The sequence below is a fragment of the Penicillium canescens genome (genome assembly GCF_028828765.1).
Source record: "Penicillium canescens strain IBT 15451 chromosome Unknown utg000004l_segment0_segment0, whole genome shotgun sequence".
Lineage (NCBI taxonomy): Eukaryota > Fungi > Ascomycota > Eurotiomycetes > Eurotiales > Aspergillaceae > Penicillium > Penicillium canescens.
In genome coordinates, this window is record NW_026703966.1 from 3,334,718 (window position 1) to 3,353,187 (window position 18,470).

An 18,470-nucleotide genomic window follows, 5' to 3' on the forward strand; every position below is an offset into this window, starting at 1 on the left:
TCTTCTTGTTAGAGTTGGTTGGGTTGGTGTGTTTGACTGTATGATCACTGAAAAGGGGTAGTGAGGGTATTTTTACTTGGCTGTCTCTAGTGAAAGCTCTTATTTTTATTTCTTATGTACACTAGCCTATCAATTGGAAGATTCCTTTTTCCGATGAAGCCGTATTCCTTGTGTCCTCCAGAGCCTCAATCACATCGGACTACCGTTTATACTCTACAGTGTCTCACCAAGTACTCACTCTGGTAGACCGCCATTCCAAGCCCAAAGTCCCAGTCCAAGGAAATAAGAGAGAAAGAAAGTCTACTCGTATCGGATTGATTGAAAGGTTGTTGCCCAAACTTCGTGTTCGTTCTTCGGGTGTTCCAAAGTAAATAACAAAGACCATCTGCCAATTGAACAACAAGCCATCGCCTCGGGGCTTAAACTTTAACCTCATTGTTCGGATACTTCGGGATCCGGGTAGGTTATTCACGTCCCAGGGCCTTGCAGTATTTCTTCAAGGTCGTGCGGCTTTGCCATATCCCGGATACAGGGAGTATACATACTTGCAACCAAACTCATCCATCAACCGGCGGTGTACCGGATCAACAAGAAAATACATCCTAAAGTCTGATAGACCGACATGGCTCTTTCTGTGTTATGGTTTAAAGTCTGGAGAAACTTCTACGCTGGAACATGTGCCTCCTTCCCGCGATGGTGAGATCAGAGGCGTTGCCTTGCCGTACTTCTGGAAGCTGTGTGGAAGTTTTACCGCTACTTATGCCAAGGGTTAAGTGCAGCAAGGACACGGGATATTAGAACTTTCTGGTATGCTTTGCCAGGCTACGTGGTGTAGGCGAGACTTTCAGGGAATGGGTTGCTATGCTGCATGCTGTGGTGAGTACAGTGGCTCTTCGGAATTCAGAACCGGAAGTGATGACCACTTAGTATGCAGCTAGACTGCTTATACACTCTAGTGAGAACTCTTGCTGTTCAAATAACGTTCTAGGGAGTCATTTGAGGAATGTGGATTCCACAATGCAGAGTTTGACGATACGCACGTTCAACTCATATTTGCTCTGTTTGAGCTAGCGAGGTGTCTGAGGGCTAAATATGTAACAGGTATGCTTTTGTCCTGTATGATTAACCTGTAGTTTTACTAGATTAGGAGTTTTTTCTGCAATCTTCATTTTTATACTTGAAATCGGGTGGAGTAACCTCGGAGAATATATATGTGTAATAGAGCAACAATTTCACGCAAATCATATTTATTTTCTTCTATATGTCTAGCCTGATAGAATATTACAACCGAAGTAATGATTAAGATAATGTGATAGGCAATTGGAAGTGTTACATAGTGTGATATTGTAGTGTGGGTGGATGGATGATTCCCCCAAAGTGGGTAGATCTTCTATGATCAATGCCCCAGACACGACAAGTAGCCCCAAGACCCATAAATTACTTAGAGAGGATTTTGCTCCACGGCATGAGATTACCAAGGGGAGATGACTCAGGGATTGTTTTGAGAATAAGCCTGCATAGCGCATGAGTTGACATGCCGTGTACTGCGTGTATGCCCTGTCTGCCCTGGGCATGACAACGACGATGCATCTACTGTATCTGGTGATGACGCCGTGTAGTACAGCTACATGTAGCTGCCCAGGTGAGATCACAAGGAATCTACTGAGAGGCATAGAGCCTCGGGAAAGGCAATTTGCTGGCGACGTCTACGGGAAGAGATGTGACCTCGTGTAGGTAAAGTAAAAAAAGATTTCCTTTTGCTTTCTCGTTACATTTTAGAACAAGAATAGCTTGAGTATCACATCATCATCGCATCTTCCTATTTTCCCATGGCCATATTTCCCCAAAGATCCAAGAAGCCCACGAACCCCACGCAATCGAGAGGGAAACGGCATAGAAGAAAGTCGTCACAACAGAAATCTAGACTAAATAGGAAGAGTCGAAGGCCGACCTGGATTCGATATCGGGAGTAGCCTCGAATCCCGATCTCCAACCCAGAAGTAACCGTTTCCAACCTCTGCACCGCCGAATTGCGAGAAAGAACTTCAATCAACGGAAGGGAAAACTTGAATTTTTGTTATCAGATTTACTCCTGAGTCTCGTTGATCAGAGCATCGCGCTTAGCCTCCTTGCGCTCCAACCGGCGCTCACGGAGAGCCTTGTTCTTGGCACGCTTAGCGTCCATCTCCTCACGGAGGACACGGTCGCGTGCGCGCTCAGCCTTAGCCTTCTGGATCTGTAGCGAGAAAAAAAAGAACGAGTCAGCCTGGATGTCCTTCGGGTATGTTCATGATCGACCATATGCGTTCTCATCCGTAGGGTGGGTTCAGGGTTTGACTTACGTGCTCAACGAGGGCACGCTTGTGCTTGAAGGTGTTACCCTTGCTCAGGTGGTAGAGCTCGTGGTAGAGGTGCTTGTCGATCTTGCCGGCGGCACGGTAGCGGACGAGCAGACGACGGAGAACACGCATGCGGCGCATCCAGAGGACCTGGCTATAAGTAGAAAGGATATCAGTAACTGCGTCCCCGGTTTTCTGAGCCTCTTGGATAAAAAGTCCATGATAGGCCGGAACAAAGATGGGAGAGTGCATACCTGGGCATACGGGCGTCCTTGGTACCCTTGCGCTTACCCAGGCCACGGTGACGGCCGATACGGCGGGCCTCGTTGAGCTCACGTGCGCGGGCACGGGAGTGCATGGTGACGGGCTTGCGGATGATCAGGCCATCGCTGACGAGCTTGCGGATGGTCTGGCGGGAGTTGGCGTTGGAGATTTCGCTCATCTCGTTGGGGTCGAGCCAGATCTTGCGCTTGCCGCAGCCGACCACGGAGGCGGCGAGGCGCTTCTGGGTGGTAAGGTTGACCCTGTGGTGGAAAGAGAAACCCAGGTCAGCATCATGGCCACACACATCACGAAAGTTGTTTCCTCCACATAGCGAAATATATCGGTCCACGGGGTTGGGTGATTTCGACAAAGATTTCCTGGCATGTGCCTTCTTGGATTGCAATAACAGTTGGAGACTCACATCTTGATGTCGGCGTATCGACGGTCGTTGGCGGATGATGTTCGTGGCACTGAGAAATCCCGACGGTGAGAGTTTGAGAGGGCACTGCGGGCCAGCTTAGGTCAGCGAGGGCTAAGCGAGTGCCTTTCCACAACGGGAGGAGAGGGTCAAGGGCTGGTAGCCCTAAAGCTAACCGGATTGGGAAGAAAAAGTAAATGATGATCCTGCAGTCCGGGGAAGCCAGAAATAGCGAGGATATATGACTGGGACAGGATTGATGAAAGAGAGGCAATAGATCTAGGTACAATGCCCTTTTCTTCTTTCTTCTAGACTTCTTTGTAAACACATGGACGCAAACGCGATCTACATCACATGACATCGAATTTTATCGCACATCACATGATCATCCATGTCCTTCGGATCTATACGTACGAAGTACGGAGTACAAGCAACCGAATGCCTATCTGTTGTGCTTCACAATCCATGTAGAAAGAATAAATGCATTTCAATCATAACTCTACAATATACACATATACTGCTGCAGCATATGCATAACTTTTATACGACTAAAGCAAAATGCAAAGGATATCTATAGACAGATGCTCCCTGTATGCGCAAACAAATCATCACTCATCGCCAAAGGCTTCACCAAGATCAACCTTGCCAATGCTCCACAATTCCTTCTCGTCATCGATTTCATCGTTCGACAGTCCCAAGCCACCCTCGCCACCTTCGGCTTCCCGACGCTCACGCGCCTGGTTAGCCAGACGAGTGGCAATGCGCTTGAAGTAGTCAGACATGCTGCGCTTGGCACCCGGCGGGAGGGATGCACCCGGACCCGCCATATACTTGTCAAACACCTCGCTGTCGGACTCAACAACCGAGAAGATAGACAAGAAGGCTGCTTCCGCGGCGAGCTTGACGGGGATCACCAGATCGCGGACACTGCCGAAGATAGGCGGGGCCAGCAGAGCCAGGTGAGGGCGAGTAAGCTCGGGGTGCAGACGGCTGACTGTCCGGATCACCACTAAGCTCAGACGGCGGGTGTCGGATGGACTGCCGGCCTGAATGGCAGGTGCCAGGGCTTCGAAGATGGTCTTGCTTGCTTCGAAGGCATGGTTGCCATCATTTGACAAAAGGTACTTGCCTGCAGCGAGGGCGCTGTTATCGGACACGAAGGGCTGCTTCTGTGTTAGCTTCGAGCAAGAATAATTGATTGAAAATTCTACTTACGTCCTTGTTGGCAATGCCTTGACAGATAACCGTGGGCAACTCGACAGAGAAATTTTCTGTCAGAGTATCGGGGCATTCAGCCAAGAGGGCATTGAGCCCAAGAACTGAGGCGTGGGAGAAAGTACCATTGAGAATACGGTTCCTAAGGAAGTTAGCATGAGTCGAACAATCCCAACGTGGGAACGAAGATGCATACTTGATAAGAGGGACCGCGCTCTCAACTGGAAGGACCTTGACGAGAGCACCAAGCAGGTGTGCGTTGGTAATGGCGACAGAGTCTGGGGTAAAGTTAGCAATCCGTGGAAATCAAGGTATTTGGAAGAAACTTACCAGTTTGGTCACTGGCATCATCGTCAATGAGCGCAAGAATCGCCTGTCGGGAAGCCTCGCTCATATTGGCACCGGCCTTGCCGACAACCTCCTGGAGAGCCTTCATCATGGCGTTCTTTACACCAATGTCGGTAGTCTTCGAACCAGCAATGAGTTCTAGAAGATGAATTAGCGGCTTATCATACTGCATAAACGACCTGCTCGAAACATACCGGCAATAAGTGGGTCAACTCTGGGCGTCAGCGTAATCAAGATACCAAGACCCTTGGCAGCCCGGTTGCGCAGTGTCTCGCTAGTGGAATCTGCCAGACCACGAGCGAATGTACGCTGAAGTTGAGGCAGGAAAGGCTTGACGGCCAGGGGGATCTTCTCCAACAGCTTGTTAAGCGTATAGAAGATAGCGCATTTGATGTCGACTGAACGCTCCGACACAACACGAATGAGCGGACCAGTGATCTGAGTAACGAAAGGCTTCAATGACTCGGAACGAGTACGGTCGATAATGTCCGAAATCGCAAGAGCCGACTGAGTACGCTGATCGGTGGTACCATTGAGAAGACCCTGCAAGAAGATGGGCAGAATGGCCATGATACCCTTGGGGAGACTGAAGCCTGCCAGATCGGCGCCAGCCACGCCAACCTGGCGCAGAATCTGTCGAGTAGGAATGGCCAGCACTTCCATCTCTTCCTTGCGGATGTGGGAGGTGAGACCACTGAGAGCAGTCCATGCCGACTTCACGACATTCTTGTCCCGATCGTCGAAAGAGATCAACAGGGCCCGGATCAAGTCCTGGTAGTAGCGCGAGAAGTCTTGTTCGGCCTCCGAGAAGAACTTGTTGAGATGGAGAGCCGCCGCAGAGCGACGACGGTGGTCATCGTGCTTGGCGAGAGTAACCATCACGTTCATGGCGACATTCAGACCATCGTACTCATCCACAGAAACCAACACTGTATCGAAGGAGTTGCTGAGCTCTGTGCGGAGTTCCTCATCGGTAGTCTCGATAATACCATCCATGAGAGAATTGAGGATAGTTGGCAATCTTCTTGTCATGGCAGATCCTGCAACTTCGGCCAAAGATGCCAGGGCCCTGGCGTTGAAAGCAGAAATTGGCGACGTGAGCAGGGTAGGAATGAGGTTGGGGAGGATGATGTTGGCACGAGTCTGCTCCGTGAGGAGTGTCAAAAGGGCGGACAAAGCCTGCTCGGCATCCTCGTCGTTTCTCAACAAATGGAGAAGGTAAGGCAGAACCTGATCCACAGCTCTCTTGCCCATGATCTGCTGCAGGGAATCGAAGGCCTCGGCAGCAGCCTCTCGTACATCCTCGTCGTGGTCGACCAGAGCCACGCGCACGGTGGAGATGAGAATCTTCTCAAAGTCCTCCAGAGCATCAGGGGAAGCGGCAGTGATGAGCTCACGGAGAGCAATACAGATACCCTGCTTGACATCCACGTCGGGCGAGGTCTGCAAACCATCTTCCAACAAGGGCAGCAAGGTAGAAAGGACCGACTCTCCAGCCTTCTTGATAAGGTCGCCAAGAGCGTTGCTGGCAATAACCTTCTGCTCCATGTTGGTCGATCCGAGACGGCGAATGATGAGTTGAGACAAAGTGGGGACCATGTCCTTGAGGGTCCTGGGGGAGGCGACGAGCGACTTCCAGACACCCATAGCCGCAGTCTTGACCATACCCGAGGTATCGCAGCGACAGATGAACAGAGCTGAGAGAACCTTGTCGCGGCGCTCCTCTCCGAGAACCTCCAGCAAGGATTGGCCAGCCTGGGTGGCTTCCTCCTCTTCCTCCTCGCCTTCGGTCTTTCCAGTGATACCAGTAAGACTGAAGAGGAGATCGCCGACCAGCTCGACGGAGCTAAGACGGATGCGGTAGCTGTCGTCTGCCAGACCACGCTCCAACTCGGGAAGCAGGAGATCAATGGCCTTGTGAGCGAAGTTCTTGACAAGCAGGCGACCGGCCCGGAGAGCAGTCTCTCGAATGGCCTCAATATCATCAGCCAGACCGGCAAGAATGGGAGGAATGATCTTGCTGAGGTAGTTGGCAAAGCTGTTACCGAAGCAGGCAGGCAAGAAGATGAAGAGAGTCATGAAGCCTTCACGAACAGAGGCCTTGGAGCTGGACACGTTCTGGAGAATAGTAGGCAGGGTCTCCTCGAGCCTGGTTGTACCCAGACCTGCAAGAACCTCCGAAAGGGCTTGAGCAGATCCAAGTCGGTCGCCAGCGCCAGTATCCGACTTAAGAGTAGACATGAGGTTGGGAATGAGATCGGGCAGTGCATCTTCTCCAAGCTTCTCGATGAGCGAACCGAGGGCCTTGGAAGCGGTAGCACGGGTGGTGGGAACTGGATCAACAATAGCCAGGTTGAGACCGGCCACAATGATCGGCAAGTGCGAAATGAGGTCCTTGCGCTCTGTAAGATGGGCCAAACTACCAATGATTTGTGCCGACTTTCGCTTGGTGTTAGATCGGTCACTAAGACCACGCTCGAGAATGCGTACAACAAGGGCAAGCGAGGGGGCATCGAGGTAGTGCACGAAGGAAACCTTTATCAGGGGAGTCCAAGGCCTCATCCGTGTGCTTGGTCGGGTCGCTGAGAGCCTTCAGAAGCACACCGACCAAACTCTTGACTTCGGGGTTGCTGATAACCTCACCGAAGCGCTGAAGACTGCGGTTCGCTGCGCTACGGACCTCCTTGTGGGTATCATTGAGAACAATAGTCAGAGGTGGAATGATATCAGGCAAGCTAGCCGCAAGCTGCTGGGGGTCCAAGTAGGCCATAGCTCCAAGCAGATCACAAGCACCCTTCTGACTACGCCACTGGGTATCGTCCAAACCGTCGAGAAGAGTTGGGAGAATCTGCTTCACACCGTAAGAGCTGAGGTTTTGGAAGCATGCTCTGGAAGCTTCGAGACAGCAATCACGAACGCTAATGCTGGTATCACCAAAGCCACCGAGAAGCTGGGGCACAATCTGGATCACATAAGGCTCAAAGCTGCGTCCAAGGACAGTAGCGAACAGCTCGTAAGCTAACAAAGCACCCTTTCGGTGACTCGGTTCTCTCTTGTTCTCGGTAGCTTCTTTGAGCAAGCTCATGATTCGGAACTCCCGCAAGGTTGCGATACCTTGACCGCACACGATAGCCGCAAGACCGTAAGCAGCACCACGTTGAGGAGGATAGGACTTGGCATTGAGAAGCGGCTCGAGGAGTTCTTCCACATACTGCGACGTCTTGGACTTGTTCAATCGGATCAGCGGGGGGAGACACTCAGCTACAGCGTATTGGACAGACTCTGAAGGTGTTTCAAGGGCCGCGAGGAGTTTCTGGATAACGGTCTGGAGACGAGGATCATCCGCCTTGAGATGGGTCGCCACTGATCCATAAAGCACAACAACAGCCTCGTTCAGCTTGTCAGAGCTCTCAGAATCCTTATCCGAAGTTTCCAGGGTTGTTTGCAACAGCTTCATGATCTCCTCGACCTTTGGCTGGCCGCGCATAGTGATGACGGATTTACCGCTCTCCGTCATCTGATGGCGGACCCGGGAGTTCGGATCGAGGAGAGGACCTCTTTCGATGAGGAATTGCAAGAAGGAGACAGTGTCGTCCGCGGAAAATTCTTTGGTCATGGCACTGAACGCGAGTGCAATACCACTTCGAGCCTCCCAGTGGTCAACATTGTCCATTTTCTTGGGCATGCCATAGGCGTCCTTCTCAGGGACCTTAGGCTTGATTTCCTCAATGTATTTGGACTGCAGTTCCGACAAAATGCCACCAAACTTGCTCTTGTCAAATTCAATGGCATGTGCTAATGCACGGGCAGCAGCACCTCTGAGCTGATAGTCCTTGGAGTCCAGATACTTCATGATCTTACTGAAAGTAGTGTCATCCACTTCCAGTGCATTGTCTTCCCAGATTGTGTCTGCAATCTTGGCATTTTCTTCCACGGTGTCATGGCAGCCAAGCCAAATATGTTCAGAGAAGTCGAGGTCAGTCAAATCGATCTCAGCCTCAATGACCTGAAGCACAGATGTCCGGACAGATGCCTCGGTAACGATGGTCCCTTCCAGGAGTGTCTCAAGCTCTTCACTGCTGATGTTCGGCGAGATGCATCGACAGAAATCGAACAATGTATCCTTGACCAACTTGTAGTGCTGGGTGTATCTTTGCATAGCGGACAGGAGCTGGCTTAGAACTTCAACGCGAGGAAGACGGGTGTCGGTGACTAAAGAATATTAGCGTAATGTTGTGTATAGACACGATCAATAAACTCACAAGATCCAGAGTGGAAGGACAGGAATTCAAGGGCAAGAAGAACCTGTGTGCCTTCTTCTTCTCCCTTCGCCTCGTCGATACCATTCTGGGTAAGAACCAAAGAGATAAGCGGAAGGACGTAGGCAAGAGAAGCGGTATCGAAAGGACGCTGTTCGGAGGCAAAGCGCAAGCGGTACAGAATTCTTGTTACAAGTTGTCCGAGAGGCTCCAGTTCCATTTCAGCAGGGAGGTTTGTGTTGCCAATGGCTCGAAGGGTTGCGATACCCACGAAAGATCGCAGGTTTCCAAGGCGAGAGGACACCTCGTCGGCACAAGCGACGAACGCGCGGGAGACGACGTCACCGACAAAAAGACCTGCGCCAGCCTGAGCCTGTGCTAGCAAACAGCTGACGGCGGCATTGATCCATCCCTCGACATCGTTCAAGGGGCCAGATGCCAGACCCTTGATAAGGCCTGCTCCTCTTTCAATGCGCTTGATTTCTTGTTGAACATCTTCGCGGATCTTCGCCTCCTTAGCGAGCTGGGCTTTAACCTTGGAGTGTTCCTCGGCCGTAAGCTTCTTCTGCTGTTGTCCTTTCTTTGCAGCCAATTGGGCTCGGAGCTCTTCTTCCCACTTCAGGGTATCATAATCCTTGGTGCTCTTATCGAAGGCGGGCTGTTTCGACTTGCTGCTGAGCACATCGACGAAGGCGGTTCCCTCTGGGGTGCGCGAAATGGCAGCATCTGTGGCAGTAAACTTGGAGAGGCGAGAGGCATCCAGATCGTCCTTGATCTGATCGACAAGACGCGGTATCATAGCATCGGGTGCAACAAATGCCAGATCCGCCGCGGCGCTCCAAATGGCAAGATTGACATCTGGTACCGCCGACTGAACGGGGTCTGCGTTGACGCCAACCAACTGCTCAATACATTTAGCAGGGTGAGTGCGGACAAGATCTCCGGGATCCGTGCCAGTCTTCAAGCACAAAGCAATCCACGAAGTGTTGGGGACCAACTCGGGCCGGCTCAAGACCAGAATCTCAATGAGCTGATTCTGGAGATCAGAAGCGTCCACGGGCTTTTCTAGGCCGGTCGCAGATGGGCAAAGAGCCTTCAGAACCAAATGGAGAAGGCGCACACTTTCGGAACCAGCAGAGACAGCTGCTGATTCCTTTTCGGAGGTCCGGAAGGACAAGATCCAAGCCCAGAGTGCATTGATGACAATGCGACCAAAGGATGCCACATCAGTCAAGTAAACACGGGATAGAGTTTCCACAGCATTATCACGGAACTTGGAGGGAATGGCGGGCGCGGTAATGCTATAGATGAAGGATTGGGCCCAAGCGGTCTTGGCCGCATCTTCGACACCAGAGAACTTGGATCCTGAGGCGACAGAGGCTAATGCCCTGACGAACCATTGAACCTCTTCTTTGGACCCTAGTTTGGTGTAAGCTTTAGGGTTGAGCAGGAAAGACGGCTTCGGGCTCAATGTCATCGATTGAGTCACATGTTCCTCCCAAGCGGGTTTGTCTGACCCTTGAACGTCAGAGACCCGGTGGAAAAGAGCAAGGAAAAGGTAAGCAGATGACAAGGCACCGCTCTGGGCCGAGGGAAGCGGATTGGAAGCAACCTCGCTAAACATGTTCTTCATCTTAGCAAGGAACTTCGTGACAAGGGGCGCGATTTCAGCGCTCTTCAAAGCCTCAAGCTCAGACTTCCAAAGCACTTCTCCCACATTGAGTTGCCAAATCTTTCGGAATGGGACTCGCTTGTCAGAGATACCCTTGACAATAGTGTTGATAACATCATCGCCGACCTTGACCGTAGATTGAACAAGGTAGGCAAGGTGCTTGCTGAAAGATTTAATCTCCTCCTCCAAAGCAGCCTCATTTGACTCGCGCGAGAAGACGAGGCCAAATCCTTGGGCAATCTCCTTCGAGACATCCACCGCAGGCGGAACAGCCGCAAGTGCCTGGGCATAGGCCACACGGTGTTCAGGAGTGGTAATCTTGTTGGTTTTCAGAGGGCCGATTATTTCACCCGCGATTTTCACAGTCAAGGGTCCAGTCTTGCACCGGGTGAGCAAAGAACCAAAAGAGTCCGCTGCTCCTTGACGGATGGCCGGGTTGTTAGACTTCATGCTAGCCAAAAGGTGCTTTGAGAGGCGAGTTTGCACCAACTCTGAGAGATCAATCTCTTCCGGGAGGGATTCACAGAGAGACTGGATCACGCCGCCTAGGACCACCTCCGGTGCCCTCAGCATGGACTTCTCCATAGGGGGCATCAGCTCAGTGGCGATATCTTCATAGGTAACGAAGGACTCAAAGAAATCTGACATGCCATTTGAAGCATGCTTGGGCACCGCGGTTTTTGAGCTCACAACTTCTTTGATATAAAATGCCAGAATGTCCTTCTTGGTCTCATCGACAATCGATTTTCTATCCGGTAAGCGTGTACACACTCCACATACAACTCCGAGAAGGGGCGCGTTTCTGTAAGCTGCGGTAGAATCAGCAGTCAGTCGGTTGACAGACTGACGCACCGCATCGGCGCCCCATTTCTCAGATGAAAACACGGCGCGCAAAGCACGTCTTGTGACACGAATAGCCGACTGCTTGACGGCAGGCTTGGGATCATGAGCAAGACAATTCTCCAAAGCCTTGGCATCCACCGCAATCAAGTCCAGCACAATGTCCAGTGGTGTGTTCGAATCTTCGCTGGCCTGTTGCAGCAGGATGCAGCACCATTCCACCAGAACAAATGCAAATGTGGAAGCCAAACCAGGTCTGGCTGCCTCAATTTGCAACTTTTGAGTGAGGAATTTCAGGTGTTCGGTGGCATTGGGGTTGCGGAGGAGAGAGCGGAGGCATTGCTGAACCGTTTGTCGGGAGGATCGATCGACATAGAGAGGATAAGTTCGGAAGAGCAGTTCCAGGATATCTTGATGTGTTTCCGGTGATAATTCAGACCCTAACAGATAGATCGTCAGTGAATTTTCTACCTTAAAGCCACGGGTCACACTACCATTCCTGTCGCGGAGTTCTTGCAGGGCCCGGAGCCTGCGCGAGGTCGAACTCGACAAGAGTACGACCTGCAAGGCATCCAGATCCCCGGCCTTGACCTGGTCCCATGGAATACCATCCATGATCAGCGGTCAATACGGGGGAATGGAGAGAAGGGGGTGATTCAGAGAGTGTTGAAGTTGGTGAAGTGGGCTAGGAATGCTGTCATAAGAGTTTTGTGTGGGGAGCTGGATTCCATCCCGCCATTCAACAGCCATGACCGACAACTTTCTTTCTGATTCACCTCACGCTTTTTGTGAGTATCGTGCTGCCTGGCTCCTTACATGAATGTGAACATCCAAGACTGACTTTAACTGACTTTAACCGTTCTGTCCAGACCCATTACCTCCGACGTAATTAGGCATGCCCCCGAACAATAAGAAAAAGAAGAAGCCCGCCTCCAACCCGGCTCGAGGCTTTGCCACGGTTTCTATGCCATCGAAACCCAAGCCCGAGTCGACCGCGACCCCATCCCCGGCCACTGGAGAATCGAAAGCCGCGCCAGAGAGCGAGCCGCAGACTGCACGCATTGAAGAGCGCCCAGCAGAGACCAGCGCACCACAGGCAGTGACATCACTGCAAAATTACACACCAGAAGAGTTAGAGAAGTACCTTGAAGAAGCCGAGCTTCAAATTCTCGTCGACAAGTACGCAGCAAAATGCAAAAACGATGCGATTCGCCAGGCTACGAAGCTGGATAATGAACGGCGCGTCATGAGACAACAATCCGTGACATTGAGTCTCCTGGAATGGCTACCGACAGACGTTCAGGACAGAATTCTCGAACTATCTGGCACAGAAGAACACGAATACCTCATAGCAAGTGGACGGACGACAAGTCCCAAACAAGCTGGTTCCGAGGAGGAATTATACAACAAGCTCTGGACACTGAAGGAGACGCTGATTAGACTGGACTTTCCGGAAAATAGAGTCGAGGACGCATTAAAGCATGTCCTGCAATATTTCGCTGGGAATTCGACCAGCGCCGGTCGCGATGTTGTGTGGAACTTGGATGAAGCGCTGGAATGGCTGGCCACACACAGTGATAAGAAAGAACTTCCTTCTTATACACGGACAAATGCTCGACAAAAGGACGCAGACAGTGTCACTTCATGGATGACCGGTAAACCCCTCGCAGGCTTCGAAGTATCCACGCGGACAATAAGCTGACTCTAATCAGAATCGAAGCCGTCAGGGTCTTCGACTCCTAATGGACAAAGCAAGAACAAGCAAGGAGGCCAAAAGCGGACTGGAAAGCAAACAAGGTTGCTCCTCCTGTTTCATACGACTCAGACAGCTCGGTCGACCCAGATGTCATGGTTCCTGAATGGCTAGGGTTGCAGACTCGACTTTACAGTCTTCAACCAGATATCTTCGATCGTCCTGGAAAGAGCAAGAAAGGCCGCGGGGGTGCTTCAAACCTATCAGACGATCCGGAAGTCTCCAAGGTACAGCGTAAGATTGCGAAGATCGAGCGCGATGTTTTATTCGAAAAGCGAGAAGCAGAGTACCTTTGGGAAGAAAAGCTTGACGAGCTAAGAAAGGATGCGACATTCGTTCGGCGCCCCGTGGAAAGGAAGAAAAAACCCCCGGTCGAAGACGAAGAGCCTCAATCCGAGGTCGATGTAGACGCAGATATGGCTGCTCTACAGATCGATGGACTAGAGGATGCTCTCGGGGACATGTTCGCAGCTGAGCCTGAAGAGTCGGGGTCTATATTGGGTCTGCCCCCTCCTGAAGTCAACGCCCCAATTGCACTTCGCGACTTTGGGAAGCAGACAGGCTTAACTCCACGGCGAATTTTGGAGGAAAGTTGCAAAGCAAGAGACTCATCCTGCACCGTTGTTTACCAGGACTTCTCTTCATCTAGCCATTCCAACAGAAAGGCAGCTGAAGTGCGATGGTCGAAGCCCCAAGAGGTGCCCTTTTCTCTAGCGGTGGAGTCGATTACTCACAAGTCTAATGCTATGGCAACTTTTGTTTCAATGGATGCCCTTGCAACACCAACTGCACAGCAAGCTGAGGGATACGTGTCAACCCTGCTTTTATTCATCTTGTTCCCCCAGAATTCCAAAGAGGGCAAGGCCTACCTGCGGTTGCCAGCGGTTTGGAGAGATCTCTGGACCGAGTTTGCAGCACTAAAGAAGACCCAAGAGGATGAAATCGATAAATCTATTGTCAAAGAACTGAAGCTTCTGATTCAAGACAACCCGAGCAACTTCGAGGATGATGTCGTGCTCTCTGATAATTTCCGCAAGAGAAACGGCGTTGGCAGTAAGCCGGGCACCCCGGTAAGGGGCTCAGGGCGTGACAACTTCTCTGGTATCGATGATCAGTTGAGAGACGCATGGATGGCAAAGTCATCGACGCCATCGTTCCACCGGATGATGCAGGGTAGAATGAACCTACCAATCTGGGGCTTCAAGGAAGAGATTTTGCACACACTGGACACCCATCGTGCCTTGATCATTTGCAGTGAGACAGGAAGTGGAAAGAGTACTCAGATCCCGTCCTTCATTCTCGAACATGAGATGCTCAATGGCCGGCCCTGCAAGGTCTATGTGACTGAGCCCCGTCGTATCTCTGCCATCTCACTTGCTCGCCGTGTTAGCGAAGAGCTTGGAGAGAGTAAGAATGATGTTGGAACGGCTCGCTCGCTTATTGGTTTCGCGGTTCGGTTGGAAAGCAAGTTTACTCACTCTACAAGATTGGTCTACGCAACCACCGGTGTGGTTGTGCGGATGCTCGAACGTCCTGATGATTTCCGAGATATCACTCACATCGTTCTTGATGAGGTCCACGAGCGCACAATCGACAGTGACTTCCTGCTCATTGTGCTCCGGCGTCTCATGGAAAAACGACCGGATTTGAAGCTGATCCTCATGTCGGCTACCCTCGAGGCACAGCGATTTTCGAACTATCTTGGAGGTGTTCCGGTGCTGAATATCCCCGGGCGAACCTTCCCTGTGGAAATGAAGTATTTGGAAGATGCGGTCGAAATGACCAACTACCGTCTTTCGGAGGAGGACCACCACACAGTTCTTGATGATGATATGGACGATCCACCGACAGATGCAGACACATCTGGAGGTCTTCAAGCCAGTCTTGATGGGTATTCCAGACAGACCAAGGAGACCATCCTAAACATTGATGAATATAAACTAGATTACGAGTTGATCAAGAGACTGCTTCTCAAGATTGCTACGGCCCCTGAGATGGATCATTATAGCAAGGCCATCCTGATCTTTATGCCCGGGTTGGCAGAAATTCGTCGATTGAATGATGAGATTCTATCCGAGCCAACCTTCCAGCGAAACTGGATTGTGCACGCGCTTCACTCATCTATCGCTAGTGAAGACCAAGAGAAGGCCTTCAATGTTCCTCCGGAGGGCACCAGGAAGATTGTGATCGCAACAAATATTGCAGAGACAGGTATCACAATCCCGGATATTACAGCCGTGATCGACGCAGGAAAGGAGAAGATGATGCGGTGAGTCCTAGCCCCTTACATTTATGAAAATTCAAGCTCATATTTCACAGATTCGATGAGAGACGTCAATTGTCTCGACTTGTCGAGTCATTCATCTCCCGGGCCAACGCTAAGCAGCGACGTGGTCGTGCTGGTCGTGTCCAGAATGGTATCTGCTTCCATCTGTTTACCAAACATCGCCATGAAAAGCTGGTATGTAGACATTTGATCCCCGAAAACGAGATTGTACTAACAAAATACAGCTTGCCGAACAGCAACCCCCGAACTGCTTCGACTCTCCTTGCAAGATCTGGTGCTCCGAGTGAAGATCTGCAAATTGGGAGAAGTTGAGCAAACACTCCTCGAAGCTCTCGACCCGCCGTCATCGAAGAACATCCGACGTGCCATTGATTCTCTCAAGGAAGTCAAGGCGCTGACCAGTAACGAGAGTCTAACATCTCTCGGAACACAGTTGGCGAAATTGCCGCTGGACGTCTTTCTAGGCAAGATGATCATCCACGGTGCCTTCTTCCGATGCTTGGATGCCACTGTCAGCATTGCTGCCATTCTCTCCTCCAAGTCACCATTCGTAAATACTATTGGATCCAATTCGCAGCGTGATGGGGCCCGGGTGTCTTTCCAAAAAGGTGTGTCCAAACATCTCTCAGTCTCGCATACAGTAACTGACATCTCCAGGTGACTCCGATCTCTTAACTGTATACAATGCATACTGCAGCTGGAGACGCGTCCGAAGCACGCCAGGCTCGAACGAGTTCGCCTTCTGCCGAAAGAACTTCCTCAGCCCGCAGACATTGCTCGGCATCGAGGATATCAAAATGCAGTTGGTAGTAGCAATTGCCGATGCAGGTCTTCTGACTTTGGATGCACCCCAAAAGGCAGCGCTCAACCGGTAAGACAAGACCTTTCGTCCAATTCTTCATTCAAGCAATGGTTGCTAACCATGTCACTTATACAGCGCGCGCTCCAACAGCCGAAACCGCCAGTTCTTCACTATCCCAGAGGAGTTCGACCTCAATAGCAGCAACGATGTCGTGGTCAATTCTGTCATCGCCTGGAGTTTCTATCCGAAGCTTCTGACGCGCGAAGGCAAGGGCTGGCGCAACGTCGGAAATAACCAGACGGTGACATTGCACCCGACCTCGATCAACAAGCGAGCAGACTCGTCTGTGAAGTGGCTTTCGTACTACCATATCATGCAAGCGCGTAACCGAAACCTCAATGCGCACGATACCAGTGCGGTTGATGATTTCGCTATAGCCCTGCTGTGTGGCGATGCAGAGTTCAAGGTAAGCCCGCACCAATAATCCATAACCGCAACAGTGGTTGTAGTCGCTCTTGGACAACGAGCTAACGTCTGTTGACAGCTATACTCGGGCGTCGTCTCCATCGATGCAAACCGCATTCGTTTCGCTCTGCGGGACTGGAAGTCCATGCTCGCACTGAAAATCCTTAACAGCCGTCTGCGTGAAATCCTCTCCAACACTTTCCGCAACCCCCACCGTCCACTGTCTTATAAGCAGCAGCAGTGGATTGATATCTGGCAACAGATTTTTACTCAGGCTAGCAAGCGATGAATCTATTTAGCTTGGCCTGAGGTGATTATGCTCTGTGCTTTTGATGAGATATGCATGTAAAAAATCATGATAGATATGATTCGATCGGATATGGATATAGAGGGTAAATTCAATGAACACATACTTCCTTTCAAACATATTCGACTTCATTTTAAAAGTATTGATTCTGTATCTTTGAAGGTTTGGGGTGATTCACCATCCGTAGCCTCATCTCACCTTCACATCTCGATATATATCTGATGGACTTACATTCATTTACTGGTACAGTTTGAAAAGAGAAAAACGACATTAAAACTGTACGTCTGATTACTGTATATCTATGAGGCAACACAGAGACCCAGGTATATCCCTGGCGATCCATCAGCAGGAACCATACTATCCCTACATAAACCAAGGGAGACAGCATCAAACTGCATCAACCACTGCTTCTAGAAGCGCTCATATAGCACAGAGCACTGCAGATATGCCCGTACTTCTAGTCAATGCACCGACGCCGTCAGCACTGATCCGCCGTGCGTAAACCATTGCATTAACGAAAGATCAAGATCAGATCAAAGCACAACTGCATAAGCAAGATATAAGCATAAACCACAAGCCGAAGCGTAAAAATGACATCTACAGCCAGACTCGAGCATCCTACAACTCACACCCCAGTGCAACATGAATCTGGAACAAGTAACAACCACCCTTTCCCACGGGAAATAATCGGTCAACCCGTCTGCATCGAGCTCAATACCGCCATCCCAAGCCCCCAATCAAGGGATATCGATATCGATATACCGCTCCCAACCCGACACCTGCACCAGCAGCGGCACACAACTTGCACGGATATCCCTTGATCAAGAACGAGTTGCAGATGCAGGTCTTCAACCAGCGGTGTGTACGTATCTCCCGTTCCTCGTGCGAGAGAATCTTGAAGTCTATGCAGGTCTCTGCACAGGTACATCTACCTACATCATACATGTCTATCGCATCGTACAGTCCAGTAGCTGGCCTATCTCCATCCCCATCCCCAGCATTCCCCGATTCCCCAGCTAAACCCAGCCCGCAAACCCCGAAACTGTGTTTTGATATTCTTCATTGGAATAAAGAAAATCGGTGGAACGGTCTAAGACATCTCCCTGATAGCCGAGACAATATTCCCACCCACCCTCCCCAAACCCAAACCCATCTAGATCGGCATTGAATCTGCATCTTGTTCCAGATCTATAGACATATCTCCTTCGAGAATGTGGCAGTCTACTCTACATCCACGCGCAAATCGAGGTACATTAAACGTTAAGTTACGGAGTACAGTATGTAAGTTACAATCCAATCCGAGAATGATATACGCCTCAACGAAGAACAACCTAGTATGGCAAAGTCCATCAGCCAGCAGCCCAGAAACGGCACTGCAATCGCATTCGGCAGCTTGGGTCTAGTTTTAGATCTGGCTGTACTGTAGTGTAGTCCCGGCCGTAGGAATGGTTTCATCGTACATGATACATAATACAACTTATCCTGCAGCCCGCCCCAGTCT

At 50.7% G+C, this 18,470-nt stretch overlaps 2 protein-coding genes across 2 annotated transcripts; one reads left to right on the top strand and one right to left on the bottom strand.

Annotated features, from left to right (window-relative positions):
• Positions 1-1,725: 1,725 nt before the first annotated feature.
• Positions 1,726-12,040, bottom strand: N7446_006627 (putative translational activator). Its single transcript, XM_058515374.1, has 11 exons — positions 11,847-12,040; positions 8,847-11,795; positions 7,189-8,796; positions 4,779-7,166; positions 4,567-4,722; positions 4,237-4,514; positions 3,634-4,184; positions 3,025-3,108; positions 2,594-2,863; positions 2,343-2,493; positions 1,726-2,236 (listed from the first exon to the last, which is right to left on the bottom strand). Exons 1-11 carry the CDS (start codon positions 11,968-11,970, stop codon positions 2,087-2,089), a joined length of 8,709 nt encoding a protein of 2,902 aa, XP_058372552.1. The 5' UTR covers positions 11,971-12,040; the 3' UTR covers positions 1,726-2,086.
• A 210-nt stretch (positions 12,041-12,250) lies between these two features.
• On the top strand, positions 12,251-17,055 carry N7446_006628 (putative ATP dependent RNA helicase; the record flags this gene model as incomplete). Its single annotated transcript, XM_058515375.1, has 7 exons — positions 12,251-13,033; positions 13,108-15,377; positions 15,428-15,573; positions 15,620-16,003; positions 16,053-16,266; positions 16,333-16,663; positions 16,742-17,055. The coding sequence occupies 7 exons, from the start codon at positions 12,251-12,253 to the stop codon at positions 16,949-16,951; spliced, it is 4,338 nt and encodes a 1,445-aa protein (XP_058372553.1). The 3' UTR covers positions 16,952-17,055.
• Positions 17,056-18,470: the final 1,415 nt, after the last annotated feature.